The sequence below is a fragment of the Lotus japonicus genome, chromosome 1 (genome assembly GCF_012489685.1).
Source record: "Lotus japonicus ecotype B-129 chromosome 1, LjGifu_v1.2".
Lineage (NCBI taxonomy): Eukaryota > Viridiplantae > Streptophyta > Magnoliopsida > Fabales > Fabaceae > Lotus > Lotus japonicus.
Genome location: NC_080041.1, coordinates 102,182,069 through 102,199,136, shown reverse-complemented (window position 1 = coordinate 102,199,136; position 17,068 = coordinate 102,182,069). Strand labels below are relative to the sequence as shown.

Genomic DNA, 17,068 nt, shown 5'->3' with positions numbered 1-17,068 from the left:
TCCCCTACCAAACCTACCGTTTGTACCAAATCTGGGCGGAAAACACAATGCTGCTGACGCTGACTCATTCCAACTCTCACCTTCTTCCTCTCTTCACATTCACCTTCAAATCCTCTTCTTCAACACCATTATGAAGAAGAAACCACCATCGCCACCACCATTTGAAACCACCTTGCTCACCCACCATCACATTGTTCTTGGTTCCAATGGAGATTCCACTCTCACGTTTCCAAACCATATCACGGGACCAATTCCAAGATTTTTCCTTCCTGGGTTCTTCCTCAAAATTTTCCTCCTTTAGGTACTGTTTTGCCTCTAAGGTGAGATATTGGAGCTACCCATTTTCCCAGATTCGTTGTTCCTCTTCCATGGAACAAGGGTTGAGGCCCAAGCCTAAGAAAATTGGGCATGTGGAGAGGAAAGTTCCAGTTTTGGAGGATGCCCATGTCATGAAACCATCCACTTCTGGGCTCTGTAGTCAGATTGAGAAGTTGGCATTGTGTAATAGGTACAAGGAGGCAATGGACCTGTTTGAAATTTTGGAGCTTGAAGGTGATGGTGCTGATGTGGGTGGGAGTACTTATGATGCGTTGGTGAATGTTTGTGTTGGTTTGAGATCAATTAGAGGGGTTAAGAGGGTGTTTGGTTATATGATTAGTAATGGGTTTGAGCCTGATTTGTATATGATGAACAGGGTTTTGCATATGCATGTCAGATGTGGTCTCATGCTTGATGCACGCAAGCTGTTTGCTGATATGCCTGAGAGAGACGCGGTTTCCTGGATGACCTTGATCGGCGGACTTGTGGACTCTGGGAATTACGCTGAAGCTTTTGAGCAGTTTTTGTGCATGTGGGAGGAGTTTAATGACGGTAGGTCTCGCACTTTTGCCACCATGGTTCGGGCATCGGCTGGATTGGGTCTTATTGAGGTGGGAAGACAAATTCATTCGTGTGCTTTGAAGAGGGGAGTGGGTGAGGATAGTTTTGTGGCTTGTGCACTTATTGACATGTATAGCAAGTGCGGTAGCATTGAAGATGCTCAATGTGTGTTTGATCAAATGCCGGAGAAGTCAACTGTAGGATGGAATTCTATTATTTCTGGCTATGCGCTTCGTGGTTATAGTGAGGAGGCTCTTAGTATATACCTTGAGATGCGTGATAGTGGTGCTAAAATAGACCAGTTTACTATTTCAATAGTGATTAGAATTTGTGCAAGATTGGCGTCATTAGAACATGCGAAACAAGCTCATGCTGCGTTAGTTCGCCATGGTTTTGGTTCAGATATCGTGGCAAACACAGGACTTGTTGACTTCTATAGCAAATGGGGTAGGATGGAAGACGCTCGACATGTTTTTGACAGGATGCATCGCAAGAATGTTATATCTTGGAATGCGTTGATTGCCGGATATGGTAATCATGGTCAGGGAGAACAGGCAATAGAAATGTTTGAGCAGATGCTTCGAGAAAGAGTGATTCCCAACCATGTTACTTTCCTTGCTGTTTTATCTGCTTGTAGCTATTCAGGATTATCAGAACGAGGGTGGGAGATTTTTTACTCTATGAGTAGAGATCACAAGGTCAAGCCTAGAGCTATGCATTATGCATGTATGATTGAACTATTAGGCCGAGAGGGCTTATTAGATGAAGCTTTTGCACTAATAAGGAGTGCTCCTGTCGAACCAACCAAAAACATGTGGGTAGCATTGTTGACAGCATGCAGAATGCATGGGAATCTAGTGCTTGGGAAGTTTGCAGCCGAAAAGCTGTACGGAATGGAGCCTGGAAAGCTGTCTAGCTATGTGATGCTTCTGAATATGTATAGCAGTTCTGGAAAATTGATGGAAGCTGCTGGTGTCTTAAAAACCTTAAAGAGGAAGGGTTTAACAATGCTTCCAACTTGCTCCTGGATTGAAGTCAAGAAACAGCCATATGCCTTCCTCTGTGGAGATAAATCCCACACCCAAACAAAAGAAATATACCAAAAGGTGGACAACCTGATGGATGAGATATCAAGGCATGGTTACATTGAGGAGCATGAAATGTTGCTTCCTGATGTGGATGAAGAGGAACAACGCATTCTAAAATACCATAGTGAAATGCTGGCAATAGCTTATGGTCTTATCAACACTCCTGATTGGACACCTTTACAAATAACTCAGGGCCATCGTGTATGTGGGAATTGCCATAATGCAATCAAACTTATAGCCATGGTTACAGGACGGGAGATTGTGGTAAGAGATGCTAGTAGATTTCACCATTTTAGAAATGGGACATGTTCTTGTGGCGACTATTGGTGATGACAAATTGTGTCATTCAAGTCATAATTACCTGTAAACTCAGTAGCTTTTGATAACTTACCTTCTCCCCTTATTTTCCCCAAACTTAGGCTCACTTTTGAGTAGGATACAATTCTATAGTGCACTGTACTGTTTTGTTAGTTGATTATTTTTTCTTCAAGGAATATTCCTGAAGGTGTAATAAAGTGTATGAACGAAAAGATTTAATAATTATGGAAAGAAAACAGAAGTTTCCAGCTCTCTCCTCTGGTTTCTTTGTCTTAATTCATTTCTTCTTTGCTTATGTTTATTCTAAATCCTTTTGTTTCATTTATGCTTTTATTTTTGGGTTAGGGGTGGAGGGGTGAAATGAGTATTATTGTTAATATGATGGATTTTCTTCTCGTTAGGGGTCTTTTTACCCTTTTTAGAAGTTTTTGCTCTATTCATTTTTGTGAGAATTCTCTATCCTCAAAAGTAGGATTTTCATTTTCCCCTTTTGCTTTTCTTTATTTTTATTCTTCCTATCATCTTCTCTCTAGCACCTCTTGTCATCTTCTCTCCATCTCTATCACCCGCTGTGAGCATCATCGTGAACTCGAAGCCGAGCTCAAGAAGATGGCGCCCCCCCGGATGGAAGGGCTATTCTTGTTCTCAGAGAAAAGTGTGGCTATTCTGTTGGTAGGTTAGAAGTTCCAGGTCCCAAGAAGAGCCGAAAGATGAAGAAGTAGGATACGGTAAAAGAATAAGAGACTCATAACTCAGGCAGCAGAGGGTAATTGAATACAAAATGTAGTCTTTAATGGGAAGAGGAGTTCGTTATAGTTTATATTGGTCATTCTATTAGGAGTTAGGCTGTATTTTAAATATCCCCTCTCCCCTGGGCAGTAAGTTGTAACGAACCATGAATCATACACAGTTTGGTTATTTATACATGGGAATTTAAGAATCGTTTATTTTTATTCACTTCTCTAATGTGCAAAATTTACTTACTGTTATTTTAAATTTGGTGTTTATTGTTTTCTATTATTTCCCGTGATTATAGTTCTTTCAGATTTTGTGACATGTTCCCAGGATTGAAGTTGCCAATATTTTTGTAGTTGCAGGTTACAGATGGAGTAGGTTGTTGTTCTGGTCTTATGAACAAACAGGTGAACCTCTTGAGTTCCAATCTTGTAAATGCTGTTTAAAAGCATAACTCATTCTCTGAAGTTTAATATATTCTCTCAAACTTGAGCTTCATTCTACAGTTAGCTGTTAGACAGTAATGTACGCTTTCTCCATTAACCGAGTAGATTTTTTTGTTGCATTGATTACCATTGTAAGGTGATTCTTCTAGGAGAGGTTGCCTGTTATGTGAACCATGGAGTGGATTACTCAAGTACAAGATATCTTTTTGTACAGGTTTCCAATTATCCATAAACTCTTATTTTCTATTTGAATTCTGTTTTCAGAAAATTGAATATACAATATAGAAGGAAACTTCAAATTGTAATTTCGAGGCTAATTATTTTGTTGTATCTGATACCTTTTACGTGTCCATTGGACTTTTATTTATCCTGTTTTGTCTATGTCAAGTTCTTAATTTCTTTTTGTACAGCTTTTTATCTCTTATCTCTTAAGTTGTTACTATAAATACAGCAAAGCAATTCTGGACTCTGAAACATGACCTTTATCCTTTTGCTCTGTTTTCTTTCATCTGTTTCTTCCTGTGAAATGTAATTCATATCTAAATTTGCGGCCATGGTGTTTGTAGTGATTGATGCTACTTGACTTGACTTCCAATATTTTCAGGATTCTTGATAGCGGCTTTATTTAAAATATACACAAGCTAGCTGCAAATCAAATGTGACATTTACGGACCAAACCCATTTGGGTTCTATATGCTGATTGTTTGACATGTCAATAGCATTACATTGTCTTCTTTCATGTGAAATAGCCATCAATTCAGGTTATTACACTAGTGAATCTCTTCAGTTGATGGATAAGTTGAGGGATCGTATGCATGCAGTTATTTCTTGGTGTTAATTTACAATTCACTTAACTAAAAATTGGTTAGTAAGTTGTCCTTTATTGTAAATGAAATCATTTATTTATTTATATGATAATCTGAAAATCTTTGATCGTTCAATGACCATTTGAATGCTCTTCATTTGTCTCTGGTGACAAATATAACTTTTAGCCTGTCTCTCGGTTGAAATGTCTTACCTGAATGTTTAAGTTATTCCATGAAAATTCCTTCCAACATCCTCTTGTTTAAGTTAGCAAACCAGATCATCTCAAAACAATAGGCCTTACTTTTGCTGTGTCAAAGTTTAGATTGAATCTATGAACCTGGCCTCAATGTAAATCTATCATTATTATTCTAGTACTGTACTAAGGAATTATTAGGATGGTAAAATAGAAGTTAATGTATAAAGACGAATGGGGGATCTCAAATGTTATTTTCCTGAAGTAAAAAACAAAATTCATGTATGCAACCCAAAATTAAAATTTGCATTCACTTTGTGGTTGTATTTTGTATGAAGGGAAATTTTGGCACAAAGGTTGAAATTGTCAAATTGTTGGCATGTGACCCAGAGACTTGAGGAAACATCCTATCATATACTGACATTAGTTAAACAAGTCATACAAAATTGAAAACAAAATGCCTTCAAATTAATTATAAGGTTTTAGAGACTTAAGGGTGGGTGCATAAAAGGTATATGAAGTTCTAAATTCATAATAGTAGCTTTGATGATTGAATGTTACAATTATATTTCTGTTTCAGCATACTGCATTTGGTCTCTTCTTTGATGCTTTCTTAATCGAGAAAGTTAACATGCATGCAGTTTTCCTTCTTTGCTGCCCATTGCAGATTGCTGAAAGAAAGAAACTTATTTCTTATGAACTCAGTGGCAAATCTCGCCCAAATAATTCAAGTCCACAAAACGCTTCTACCAGTGAAGACAATCAGGAGGGTGTGAGAGAATCAAGTTCAAAGGAGATCACTGGAGAATCTAGCACTGTTGATGGTGAAGGTGAACTTATTCCCACCTTTGGCTGCAGCAGAATGTGCTCCCTGGTCAAAAACAGGTAATTAACCTATTCTATTTGGAAAATTTTCCTTTCTAGTATCATGTTACTGAATTATCCTATGACATGCTCAGATATATGCATTCTTTATGTTATTCATCTGACACTGAAACTAAATTATTCATCAATTCTAATATGTTATTGCAGTTAATGTAATAACGTATTGGGACAACATAGTTATTTGTCCTTGTCCTTCTCCATTACATTATTAATTTCATACAAACATGAATGAACAAGGTAAACTATCAAACAAAAGAAACACCACCAACAGCATAAACAACAGAAACATACACATATTAAGAAGACATGCAGCCAATCCCACGTCTGAAAGTAGGAAACACAAGAAACAAACCGCTGCAAACAATTCCCACCATCAAAGGGAAACTCTCCATGACTTGAGCCATGTCCCTCTCATGCCCTGGGAACAAGCAATTCGTGACTCTATGATCGGAGAAAGCAATGGCCACGAACACCATCACTGACATGACAGCATGAACAAAGTCCTGGAACCCAACCTTATACTTGTCGTCCTGCGGCACCGCCACAAGGAGCCCCGGTTTGAAGACGGACAGCCCTTTCGGCGTGACGAAACCATAGTACACGTTGCCATCAGGGCCGTGGAAACTGTCGGTGAAGTGGAAGAAGAAGCAGGAGAGGGCGCAGAGGGAAAGGAGGAGGTGGATCATCACGGTGTTGACGTGAGTGCACTCGCCATTCTTGTAGATGGAGGGAAGGACCATTTCGAACGTTAGGAGTGTCCCTGTGGGGAGGAAGTTTCCCAGCAATGAGGTCTTGGAGAGGGTCTTCTGGACGCCCTTCGCCATCATGGCACGCCGCGGCTTCCGGCCAGGATCCGCCGTGTCGCCCGGCGGTGGAAGGTCGGAGGCCACCTGGGGTGGTGGAGTTGCATTGTAGACTTTGATGCCTACTTGTTGTTCAGTTGGGTCCATTGTTGGGTTTGAAAGAGATGTGGTGGGGAGAGGACAATGATGATGAATGAAGATAAATTTGGAATGTTGCATTTGAGGGTTTTATATATAGTTGCATGCAGTAACAACAGTTTCATCAGTTTAAATTTCTCGGGCGGTTATTGACGGTTAATTGACCTTTGTTACTGAATAGAGTGCTTTTATGAACTTGTTGAAGCGAGAGTATTATGTGGTAAAAAAACCATAACAATTTCAGCCGTACATATAACTATTTAAATTTAAGGCAATTTAAATGTGAGTTCATGCTTATTATTTTCACATAACATGAAACATGCCTTTAATACTAATAAAAACAAGAACAAGTGTCAATAAGATACAAACAGAGATTCCATCAATGGTGATAGTGACACATGCTGGTCCTGACTTGCTTGTAAAACTTCACGTTTTAAATTTATGCAATTTTTTTTCTTATATCTTTGAACAGTTTTGTGGCCAAGCTAATTTCTCACCCAAATTAAGAGACTACGCGTTTCCAAATCTTCTGTTCCAAATTCTCTGTAATTTTGAACCTCAAAACTCCTTCATGGCTGCTCTTTCTGTGGGTCCCTTTCCCACTACCCACCTAATGATTTTTCTTGCTTGTTATTTGTCTATATATTGGTTAGTTCTTCTGCCCCTAAGTCCTCATCATTTGGGTTTATTCATCACTTAGTTTAAGCATTTGGTTGTTGTGCCATATTATTTTCTGGCTTCTGATGGCGTCATCTATTGGATCTTCACCATTTGTCTTGGAAACTACAACTAGTAGTGCTCAAGTTTTTGTGGTGCCTGAGAGTAGAAGAAACCGTTGTCTAAGATTGGGGTGGGATTGGCACAAAAGGGGTTTGTTAAGTAAGAATATAAGAGCAGAAGCTAATGGGAGTAATGGGACAAATGGGGATGAAGATGGGTCAGAGGGCGTGCTTCAGGCCACTACTGAAAAGAGCAAGAAGGTTCTTGCTTGGCAAAGCAATTTACTTCAACAGGTACAGATTTCTTCTATCTCAAAACTAATAAGATATAGACTTTTGATTCACTCACACTCTACTTTCTCTATAATCGCATTTCCACTTTCTTTTTCATTCTATTTCTCTCATTTTTTCGTATCACATCACTCATCATATTTTTCATTTCTCCGTCTTCTTTTTCTGTATCTCATTAGATGTAGCCATGTATGTGAATACGGGGTGTGAAAATAATATTTGTAAGCTATAGTACAATGAAAAACTTAATTAATCACTCAATTCTTAATTCTTAATTTTTTGGTACAATTTTTAGTATTTTTACTAATGTTATCATTTTTCTGACTTTCCTAGTTGTCTTTTTATAATTGGATAACAATCCAAACAATATGTATATAAGTTTTATATTTTTTTTTATAATGGGTTAAATAAAGTTTTGGTTTCTATATAATACGCTAAGTTTGAAAATGGTCTCTCATTAGAGTAAAGTTTGAACTCGGTCCCTACTGTTTGAGAAAATACCTGGATTTAGTCCTTGCGGGAGGTGGAAGTCCGGTGACCTTTGCTACATGGCTTCACCGATCTTTCGGGACTTATGTTAGTTACTGAGTTAGTGGCAAAGGTCAACAGACCACAACCTCCACATGGTCTAAAACCAGGTAATTTCTCAAACAGTAGAGACTGAGTTCAAACTTTACTTCGGAACAATTTTCAAACTTAGTGTATTATACAAGTTAGTGTATTATACAAGGACCAAAATCTTATTTAACCTTTTATAATTGTCTTTTTCAACGCACTGTGTACAAGTTTTGCCTTTTAGTGGCACATATATGCTTTTAATTTCCCTTACATATTTAGACACCCAATTCAACAATACAAACATCTAGCATAAACCTCATCAACTCATCTTTCTCTTTATTTCTCACTTTTTATCACACCACATCATATATTACATTCATTATTTCATTTTATTCCCTTCTTTTCTCACTTTACATGTCTACACCTATTAAGTGTGTACCCAATATTTTCCTTTTAATTTTCCAACTTCAATTTGAAGATTTTTAAGTGCATTTTTTTTTTAACTTTAGGTGCATTTTTGGTTGGTAGCAGACTTTTTGTTTTGTTTTGGTCATGTTTGTGTATTTTTCAGTTAAGTGAAAGTGAGTTTTTAATCAGAAAATTTTGAGTTTAGAAAAAAAATATGTTCATATATACTTTCTAGGTTACAAAAAGAAAAGGTTAGAAAAAAGTGAGTCACTTGTTATTTTACAAGATTGTCGATATAGTACATCATCTTTATATTATATTTGTATTTATAAAGTAATTTCACTTTATTCTATCCGAACAAACTCTATTTTTGAAGTTATTTTTATACTCCATTCTCAATCACAAAATCATTTTTTCAAACTTAATTATACAAAACTTACTTTTATGATACCTACTTTCTGTCATCTAATAAAGCGATTGAAATATGTGCGTTGTGAGACTTAGTGCATGTCAAATTTATTTACTAAATAAACTAACTTTATATTTTTCTCAAAATTATTATTTAGTTAAAAATATTTTCTTTCATGCTATTTAAAACGTGTTTGTAATGTATAACATGATATTACTCTGATAAATATAAACAATATTTGTATTATTCTATTATTATGATATATACTATATTTTATTAAAATAGATTAAAATCTATACATAGGACTAATAGGCCAAATTTAACTGAGTTTAGTTATAAATTATAATGCAGTGACAATGTCAAAATGGTTTACACCGTTATATAATTAGAATCCATCAACTTTCCATATCATTTGAATTTAAAATATTTAAAATGAAAAATGTAGAGATGTGATCATATGCATGTGTAAAACTCTTTACAGTACATTTGAAATTTTTTCATACAGATTAAATCCAAATTAGAAATAACTGCTTTCAAATTAATTATAAGGTCTAGTTAGAGACTATTTGATAATTGAAAGTTACACTTATGTTTCTGTTTCAGCTTATTACTTCATTTGGTCTCTTCTTTGATGCTTTCTTGATCCAGAAAGTTAACACATGCACTTATTTGCTTCTTGTTGCCCATGTCAGATTGCTGAGAGAAAGAAACCTATTTCTTATGAACTCAGTGACAAATTTCCCCCAAATAATTCAAGCCCACATAATGCTTCTACCAGTGGACACAATGCAGTTGAAAACCAAAATGGTGGCATTGTTTGGAGGAAGTATGTCAATTCTTCCACATATAGTGACACCATCATTGAATCAGAAGGGAACAGTATTTCTCATGAAGGAAGCAATGAATCAAATCAACAGAATGGTTCCATCAGCAGAGTTAATGCTGTTGAAACCCAAAAAAGTGGCACTTTTGTAAGAAATTATGTCCATTCTAATAAAGGGTCTCTGGAAGTAACATCTGTAGGCATTAATGGAGGATTTGATGAAGTTAAGGAGGAAAATGTTAAAATTCCCACCCCCAAAATGTCTTCCTCTGAACTATATTTTACTGAACAATTTAAAGGCAAGAAATATCAGGCAATTAAGCCTGATAGTGATACTCTGCAAGCTTTCCTTGCAAATGGCACTGAAACTTCTAGTATAAAGGTTGAAAATCAGGAGGGTATGAGCGAGACAAGATCAAAGCTGATAACCGAAGAATCTAGTACTGTTGATGGAGAAGGTGAAATATCCGCACCTTTGGCTGGGACCAATGTCATGAATGTTATATTGGTTGCAGCAGAATGTGCTCCCTGGTCAAAAACAGGTAATGTTATATTCCTTGTTAGGTTCATGTTAGAGTACGTGTTTGGTTATCAGGTGAATGCAACCTGAACAGACTTTAATCTCAATCCATAAGAATAATTTTATTCACTTTTTACATTGAAGTTTGTGCTAATGTCTGTTGGGGCTAACGAGGTATCCAAACATAGCTTGAGTTGTCCTATGACAAGCTCAGATATGTATTTTTCAGAAGAGACACTCAAATTATATTGTTTCAACATAAAGTGAGCTCATAAGTACAGTTGGATCTTGGCAATTGACTAACTTTGCTTGCAACCAGTTAAATAGCCTCATGGTTCACTCTTTGAGATAAATTTGCATTAGCCAGATTCTTAATTAAGAAAAACATAATAAATGTACATACCAATTTTATAAGTTGTAAGTTCTATGCCTCAGAAAAAAATAAAGTCTCATATGTAATCTGGTGTAGCCTTAACCTTTTTCCAGGTTGTTTGAAAACTTGAATAAATGGACAAGAGAAAAAAAAAATAATAAAGCACTGCAAGATTTTCTTTTGATTTACACATTTGTCATTCCAAACCTTGCTCACAAACAAGCTAACACCGTCATATGATAAATACAGCCATTTATAAGCATTCATAGGCTTCAACTACTTCCATGCTAAACATGTGGTGTATCTTTTGTTATCCTTCTGTGCATGCTATTGTTGTTTTAATGTAAATTATAGACTTATACCTGTGTTAATAGGTGGGCTTGGAGATGTTGCTGGTTCATTACCAAAGGCTTTGGCTAGGCGTGGACATAGAGTCATGGTAAAATGTTGTTTCCTAAATGAACTGACTCACAATCTGTGTGAAGACATCTCACTTTTAAAATTCACTACTTGCTCAATGAAAAACCGCATGAACTTCAAAATCCTTTCCCAGGTTCCTTTTGAATTATGTATTGATTTTTTTTTTCTCATCTCCTGTTTCCCTCATAGGTTGTGGCACCTCGGTATGGTAATTATGCTGAACCACAAGATACGGGAGTTCGAAAAACATACAGAGTAGATGGTCATGTACGCAGCAACTACTTAATTATCAATCAATTATAATATTTGAATCTATTAAATTTCTTCTACTTTGGTGGTGTTATAACCTTCACAATTTTCAATTTACAGGATATGGAAGTACAATATTTTCAGGCCTACATTGATGGTGTAGACTTTGTTTTTATTGAAAGTCCAATTTTTCATCATCTGGATAATAACATATATGGAGGAAGCCGATTGGTAATAATCTATTTTTCTTAAGTTCAGGACCACTTTATTGTTTTTCATAAAACCCATCCACAACTTCTCAAGGCCCTAAAATGAATTGGAAAAAGGAAAAGAAAAGAAAAAACCTTATTTTGTTAGGTATTGGTTTGCTCTGTTAGCTAAATGATTATGCAAGGTATAGTCAAAATACAATGCTGTTATGTTTTAAAAGGTATCTGAGAAGTTCATCTTGGTATCAAAGACTTCTCTGTTACCTATAACTAGTTTTCTGTTTGCATTATTTCTTCGCCATTTGACTCATGTTGTCTTGCCTCTAATGGAACAGGATATTCTAAAGCGCATGGTGCTGTTCTGCAAGGCAGCTGTTGAGGTACATAAACTCAATGGCTTTGTGACTTAATCAATCATGTGATCCTCTAGCTATAATCTGTGCCAAGTCTTTTAGCAGATTACGTATGCTTTTCATTTTATGCTGAAAACAAGTGCATCTGAATACTAGATTTGTGGAATGTAAATAGTGCACCCTTCTTAAGAATCCTATCATGAGAAGACTCCTATACAATATTTGGAAGCTACTTTGGTCCTAACTATCCGAGCCATGAAAATTCTCCCAGTGTCTATTTTACTGATCACCCGAACCATGAAGCATTTGTACAACTCGTATTCACTAATAGAAGCTCAAATGTTCTCACATAAGGGATTATTCTCAAATAAAAGATTGGTGACATGGTTTATAGTTATACAAATCATTTTTATCTACAGTGTCAAAATTCATTCTGGAACACATTTTATATTTCAAATTCTTGGTTCTGTATGCTCACAACACGGCTAAACGAATTTAACAATTTGCAGGTTCCTTGGCATGTTCCCTGTGGCGGTGTTTGCTATGGAGATGGAAATTTGGTCTTCATAGCAAATGATTGGCATACTGCATTGCTGCCAGTGTATCTGAAGGCATACTATCGTGACCAGGGTTTGATGAAGTATACAAGATCAGTTCTTGTGATCCATAACATAGCTCACCAGGTTCAATCTCTATCTAGATAACAATTTATCTATAGTTAATTTATTGTTTCACAGTTTTTTTTTTTTTTGATAAGGTATTGTTTCACACAGTTAATAAAGAAACTGGTGGATTTTTTTCTTAGCCAACAAATATGATTCCCTTGTTTAGATCATAAAAAGGATTCAAATCTTCCATCCCCAAATTGTGTCTCATTCTCTCTGTCCCACCAATAAAATTTTGACATGTTAATAAAAAATCACCTTGTACGTTTGTAACTGCCCCATTTATGAATTTGTTCATTGACATGGTGAGATAGGATAATAAATTGGTCATTTTTTGGGGACAGAAGTTCTTGATCCAGCTCAACCTATTTTTCTGTAATGCTCAGATTTCATTTTGAAAAGCAAACGAAACTAAGAGATCAAGAACATGTTTGCACAACAGATGGATCTTAGTAATTAAATTACTTGTGGGTTGTATCTGAAAGCAAATCTTTTACCTTGAATGAGATAATACTTTAAGTGGAGTCAGATCATTGAATCTGATTTCCATTTTCTTCATAGTTGGAGTCTAAATTGCATTTTTTTTCCTACATATTGAGAAAGAACACTGACACATACTTTCCTTACAGGGTCGGGGGCCAGTTGATGATTTCTTCTTTGTGGATTTACCTGAATACTATATGGACATTTTCAAATTATATGACCCTGTTGGAGGTGAACACTTCAACATCTTTGCAGCTGGTTTGAAGGCGGCAGATCGCGTTGTCACGGTTAGTCATGGATATGCCTGGGAGCTTAAAACTTCAGAAGGTGGTTGGGGTTTGAATGGGATCATAAATGACAATGGATGGAAACTGAGGGGGATTGTGAATGGAATTGATAACAAAGAATGGAATCCAATGCATGATGTTCACTTGAAATCAGATGGCTACACTAACTACTCACTTGAGACATTGCCTGTTGGCAAGGCTCAATGTAAAGCAGCATTGCAAAAGGAGCTTGGTTTGCCTGTAAATGAGGATGTCCCAGTGATTGGTTTCATTGGAAGGTTGGATAATCAGAAAGGTGTTGATATCATAGGTGAAGCAATTCCTTGGATGATGGGTCAGGATGTGCAACTAGTCATGTTGGGAACTGGAAGGCCTGATCTTGAACACATGCTCAGGCAATTTGAAAACCAACACAATGACAAGATCAGAGGATGGGTTGGATTTTCTGTGAAGATGGCTCACAGGATCACTGCAGGTCAGGGACGAACCGAGTTTTATATGAAAATGGGGCGGTCGCCTTCCAAGATAATTTTTTTTCTTAACATAATAGTATTTGGATGTTATATTCGCCACCTCCTAAAATATTTTATATAACCTAACTCAATTAGTCATTATTGATTTTGCCTAATGTGTTAAATTTTCGCTCCCCTTACCCATTTTTCTGGTTGTGTCCCTGCTGCAGGTGTAGACATATTGCTCATGCCATCAAGATTTGAGCCATGTGGGTTGAACCAACTCTATGCCATGAGTTATGGAACAGTTCCTGTTGTACATGCTGTTGGTGGATTGAGAGATACTGTGCAGCCTTTTGATCCTTTCAATGAGTCAGGACTTGGGTGGACTTTTGATAGTGCAGATTCTGGTAAGTTAATACATGCATTAGGGAATTGTTTATTGACCTATAGGGAGCATAAGAAGAGCTGGGAAGGGATTCAAAGGAGAGGAATGATGCAAGATCTTAGCTGGGACAATGCTGCTCAGCTATATGAGGAGGTGCTTGTTGCTGCCAAATACCAATGGTGAATTTTTTGTATCTGTTCCATGATTCCATCTGTGCAAACTGTACAATAAAGAACACCTTCATGTTGAATAGTTAGAGCATCCTAATTGTTGTATTAGGAGAGGAACTGCTAAGGATATAAAAGTTATTCATAGTTTCCAGTGAGAGCCTTCAGTGGGAAGTGGGAAGGCAGAAATGTTGTGCTATAAAAGTTATGTAACAGTAATTCAGTTTACTCTTTATACCCTGTAACAGCTCAATTGATGCATAGTTGAATTGACTTTCCAGATAAGGTTTTAACATACTTTCACATTAGTCCCCACTTGTATTGCCCCTATTTAATCTCTAAATCAATATTTTGCTGGCAACTATTGTAAGCTAAAAAAAGTATATTGTAATGGGTTGAACCAACTCTATCAGGTTTTAAAGTTTACAATTTCCTCTCTTAAGAGATATACATACTAATTATAATTTGAATTAAAGGATTACGCACTGCCGGTGTAAAAATTGTTTACACAAACAACCAATTAATTTCCGCCGAATCATGAATATATCTTTATTTTAATTAAAATAAAAAATGAATGTAACTGTTCATCCTATGTGCCATAATATGATTGAATGACAATGTAAAACTGTTTTACACCAACAGTAAAGCCGACCAACACTAAACGGGGCTTAAAACAAACTTAAGTAAGGTCTTTTTACCTAAAAAAAATATTTCTTTATTAATTTTTTCTTTTCTTTTCTGGGAGACTATTGGGTTAGGTTTTTTGAATTGAGACATTGATTTTTATTTGGGACCTTTACAAAATGACTATTGGACTTATCACATGAATGTGAGACATTTTTTACTTAGTAAAGTTTTTAAATATTGGGGGCCTAAAGCCCTTGCTTGGGCCACATGGTCTTGACCCAAACCTACCGCAGTGCATATCCATTCAACTCTTATAATTTACGATATTTTAATTTTTAATATGAATGAATCTTTTTTACGGTTTAAATGACTCTTAATGAGTCTCCTATTAGAAAAATCTCTTATTAATATAACGGGTGAACAGAGAGATAATGGTAAAAGTAGAAAGAAATTTGATTTTTAAATGCGGAAACTAATCTGAATCTAAATTCACAATTTTAGGGGCCAAATTAACATCCACGTGACACACGAGATGGTCCTTATCGGAAATGAACAACCAAACATCCAAAAGGACTTCCGTGACTCATATTTTACAACTTCAAGGACTTTCGAAGGTATTTATTAAGTATAGGGACTAACCTGATCGAAGCTCGCAACTTCAGGGACTAAAATGGTTATTTACTCGCTAACTTTCTATTGTTACTCTCTTAAAATTTTATAATAAGATAAATAATACATAAAATGTAACATGTATGTGCAAAAATAATATAATATACCTAGGTTGAGAGTTTGAATTCTAGTAACGGGACTCTTAGAGAGACATTTGACATTCATAACACGAGGGTCGAAATTGCACGAAGAATTTAACACAAACAAAAAATACTATACATGTCATCATGTTTAAGTGCTTACTTGTTTTTTTGTACTAGAGGAAAACTAGACGAAAAGCAAACACTACACTACAACGTTAAGATACCACGACGCAAAAGCAAAGGGAGGAGGGATTTTCAGACACATAGCTGAGAGCCAAGACGAGAAGCCCGTCGAGCCAGACATCAATTGTGTTGTTTTTCTCACGCATAATATGCACCAAGAAAACATTCCAAGATCGAGCAAGCAAATGACTAACCCGCTGAATTGTCTCTCAGTCCCAGAAATATGACACATCCGCAGTGCTTTTAAGCATCTCAAACATTTTAATTTTTGTAAAAAAAACACAACTTTTAATTTTTAATTTTTTAATTTTTTTAAAAATAAAACAAAATTTTTAAAAACTAAAAACAAAGAAGACGTAAAAATCTTCTCACCAAACCCTCATAGCATCACGCAAGAAGATGCTTTTAGTTACCAAATTTCATGGCTATCGGTTATCTTGGGAAAAATAAATTCATGCACATTGTTTATTTTTTTTAAATTAACTATGATTTTTTTTTATAAAAAAATAATTTATTCAATAGAAAAATAACAATTGAGAAACAATCCTTCACTTAGACATAATAAACAACGTTAAAAAAAAAGACATAATAAACCATAAAAACACCCCAACAAAATGTATTATGATTTATCCTATTGAAAATTTAACATTTAAGAGAAGAGAAATATTAACCACATATATTTTTTAATACACGTGATTGATTTATTGTGAAAAAAATAGATAAATGTATTAGTTTTTTAAAAAATAAAAATATAATTGTCTAGAAGAATGTATTTGACAGAACTCATGGCAATGGAGTTGGGACTGGATCATGCATTAAACCTTGGGTTTTTGCGTGTTATTTGTGCTTCTGATTGCCTAGCTACCGTGAATGTGTTGCAATAACATGGGTATGTCACCATTTATTGGGAGAGGGGTACGATTAATAGGATACGACAGCTTGCTCAAAGATTTACAATTGTGTAGTTCATCTACGTCCCCCCTGAGCAAAATAAAACACCAAACTTATTTCAAAAATAAAAATAAAAAAATAAAACGCCAAAAAAAACTCATTGGCCAGCCCCTTACCGCTTAGTGCGCTGACTGTGGGGCGATGAATTAGTCTCACGGCTGTTGGCTGTGAGGATACCTTGGTCAAGACCAAAAAAACTGTTTAGTTCGTCAAGCGGGAAGGGAGAATGCTCAACGGCGTGTCTGGAAGGACCCCTTCTTTTGTCTCGGCGTTATTGTACCTAGATGATGTTAGCTAGTTTTCTATTTTAATTGTTACTTTCCCTATTGTAACCAAAAAAATGATGAATAATAGTCAATTCACACCAATTTCATTTATTCTTCTTGAGAGATATGAATAAATGAGAAATGTGATAAAGACGCGATATAAAAAAAAGAAATAGAAAAAAAGTTCCAGGAGTGTTTTTGCTACATCAGAATACAAAAAGTC

The 17,068-nt window shown here is 35.9% G+C and overlaps 3 protein-coding genes across 3 annotated transcripts; 2 read left to right on the top strand and 1 right to left on the bottom strand.

Annotated features, from left to right (window-relative positions):
• Positions 1–2,538, top strand: LOC130728528 (pentatricopeptide repeat-containing protein At5g50390, chloroplastic-like). Its single transcript, XM_057580028.1, has one exon. It carries the CDS (start codon positions 207–209, stop codon positions 2,295–2,297), a length of 2,091 nt encoding a protein of 696 aa, XP_057436011.1. The 5' UTR covers positions 1–206; the 3' UTR covers positions 2,298–2,538.
• Positions 2,539–5,504: 2,966 nt separating this feature from the next.
• Positions 5,505–6,681, bottom strand: LOC130728527 (protein DMP9-like). Its single transcript, XM_057580026.1, has one exon. It carries the CDS (start codon positions 6,371–6,373, stop codon positions 5,648–5,650), a length of 726 nt encoding a protein of 241 aa, XP_057436009.1. The 5' UTR covers positions 6,374–6,681; the 3' UTR covers positions 5,505–5,647.
• Positions 6,682–6,777: 96 nt separating this feature from the next.
• On the top strand, positions 6,778–14,374 carry LOC130728526 (granule-bound starch synthase 2, chloroplastic/amyloplastic-like). Its single transcript, XM_057580025.1, has 9 exons — positions 6,778–7,305; positions 9,370–10,042; positions 10,768–10,832; positions 11,003–11,080; positions 11,183–11,293; positions 11,607–11,651; positions 12,134–12,307; positions 12,919–13,534; positions 13,742–14,374. Exons 1-9 carry the CDS (start codon positions 7,036–7,038, stop codon positions 14,080–14,082), a joined length of 2,373 nt encoding a protein of 790 aa, XP_057436008.1. The 5' UTR covers positions 6,778–7,035; the 3' UTR covers positions 14,083–14,374.
• The last annotated feature ends 2,694 nt before the right edge of the window (positions 14,375–17,068 follow it).

Coding starts and splice junctions, on each gene's coding strand:
- LOC130728528 (XM_057580028.1), top strand. CDS start 207: ATGGAGATTCCACTCTCACGTTTCCAAACCATATCACGGGACCAATTC.
- LOC130728526 (XM_057580025.1), top strand. CDS start 7,036: ATGGCGTCATCTATTGGATCTTCACCATTTGTCTTGGAAACTACAACT. Junction 10,833..11,002: donor GGCGTGGACATAGAGTCATG/GTAAAATGTTGT, acceptor TTTCCCTCATAG/GTTGTGGCACCTCGGTATGG. Junction 12,308..12,918: donor TCCATAACATAGCTCACCAG/GTTCAATCTCTA, acceptor CTTTCCTTACAG/GGTCGGGGGCCAGTTGATGA.
- LOC130728527 (XM_057580026.1), bottom strand. CDS start 6,373: ATGCAACATTCCAAATTTATCTTCATTCATCATCATTGTCCTCTCCCC.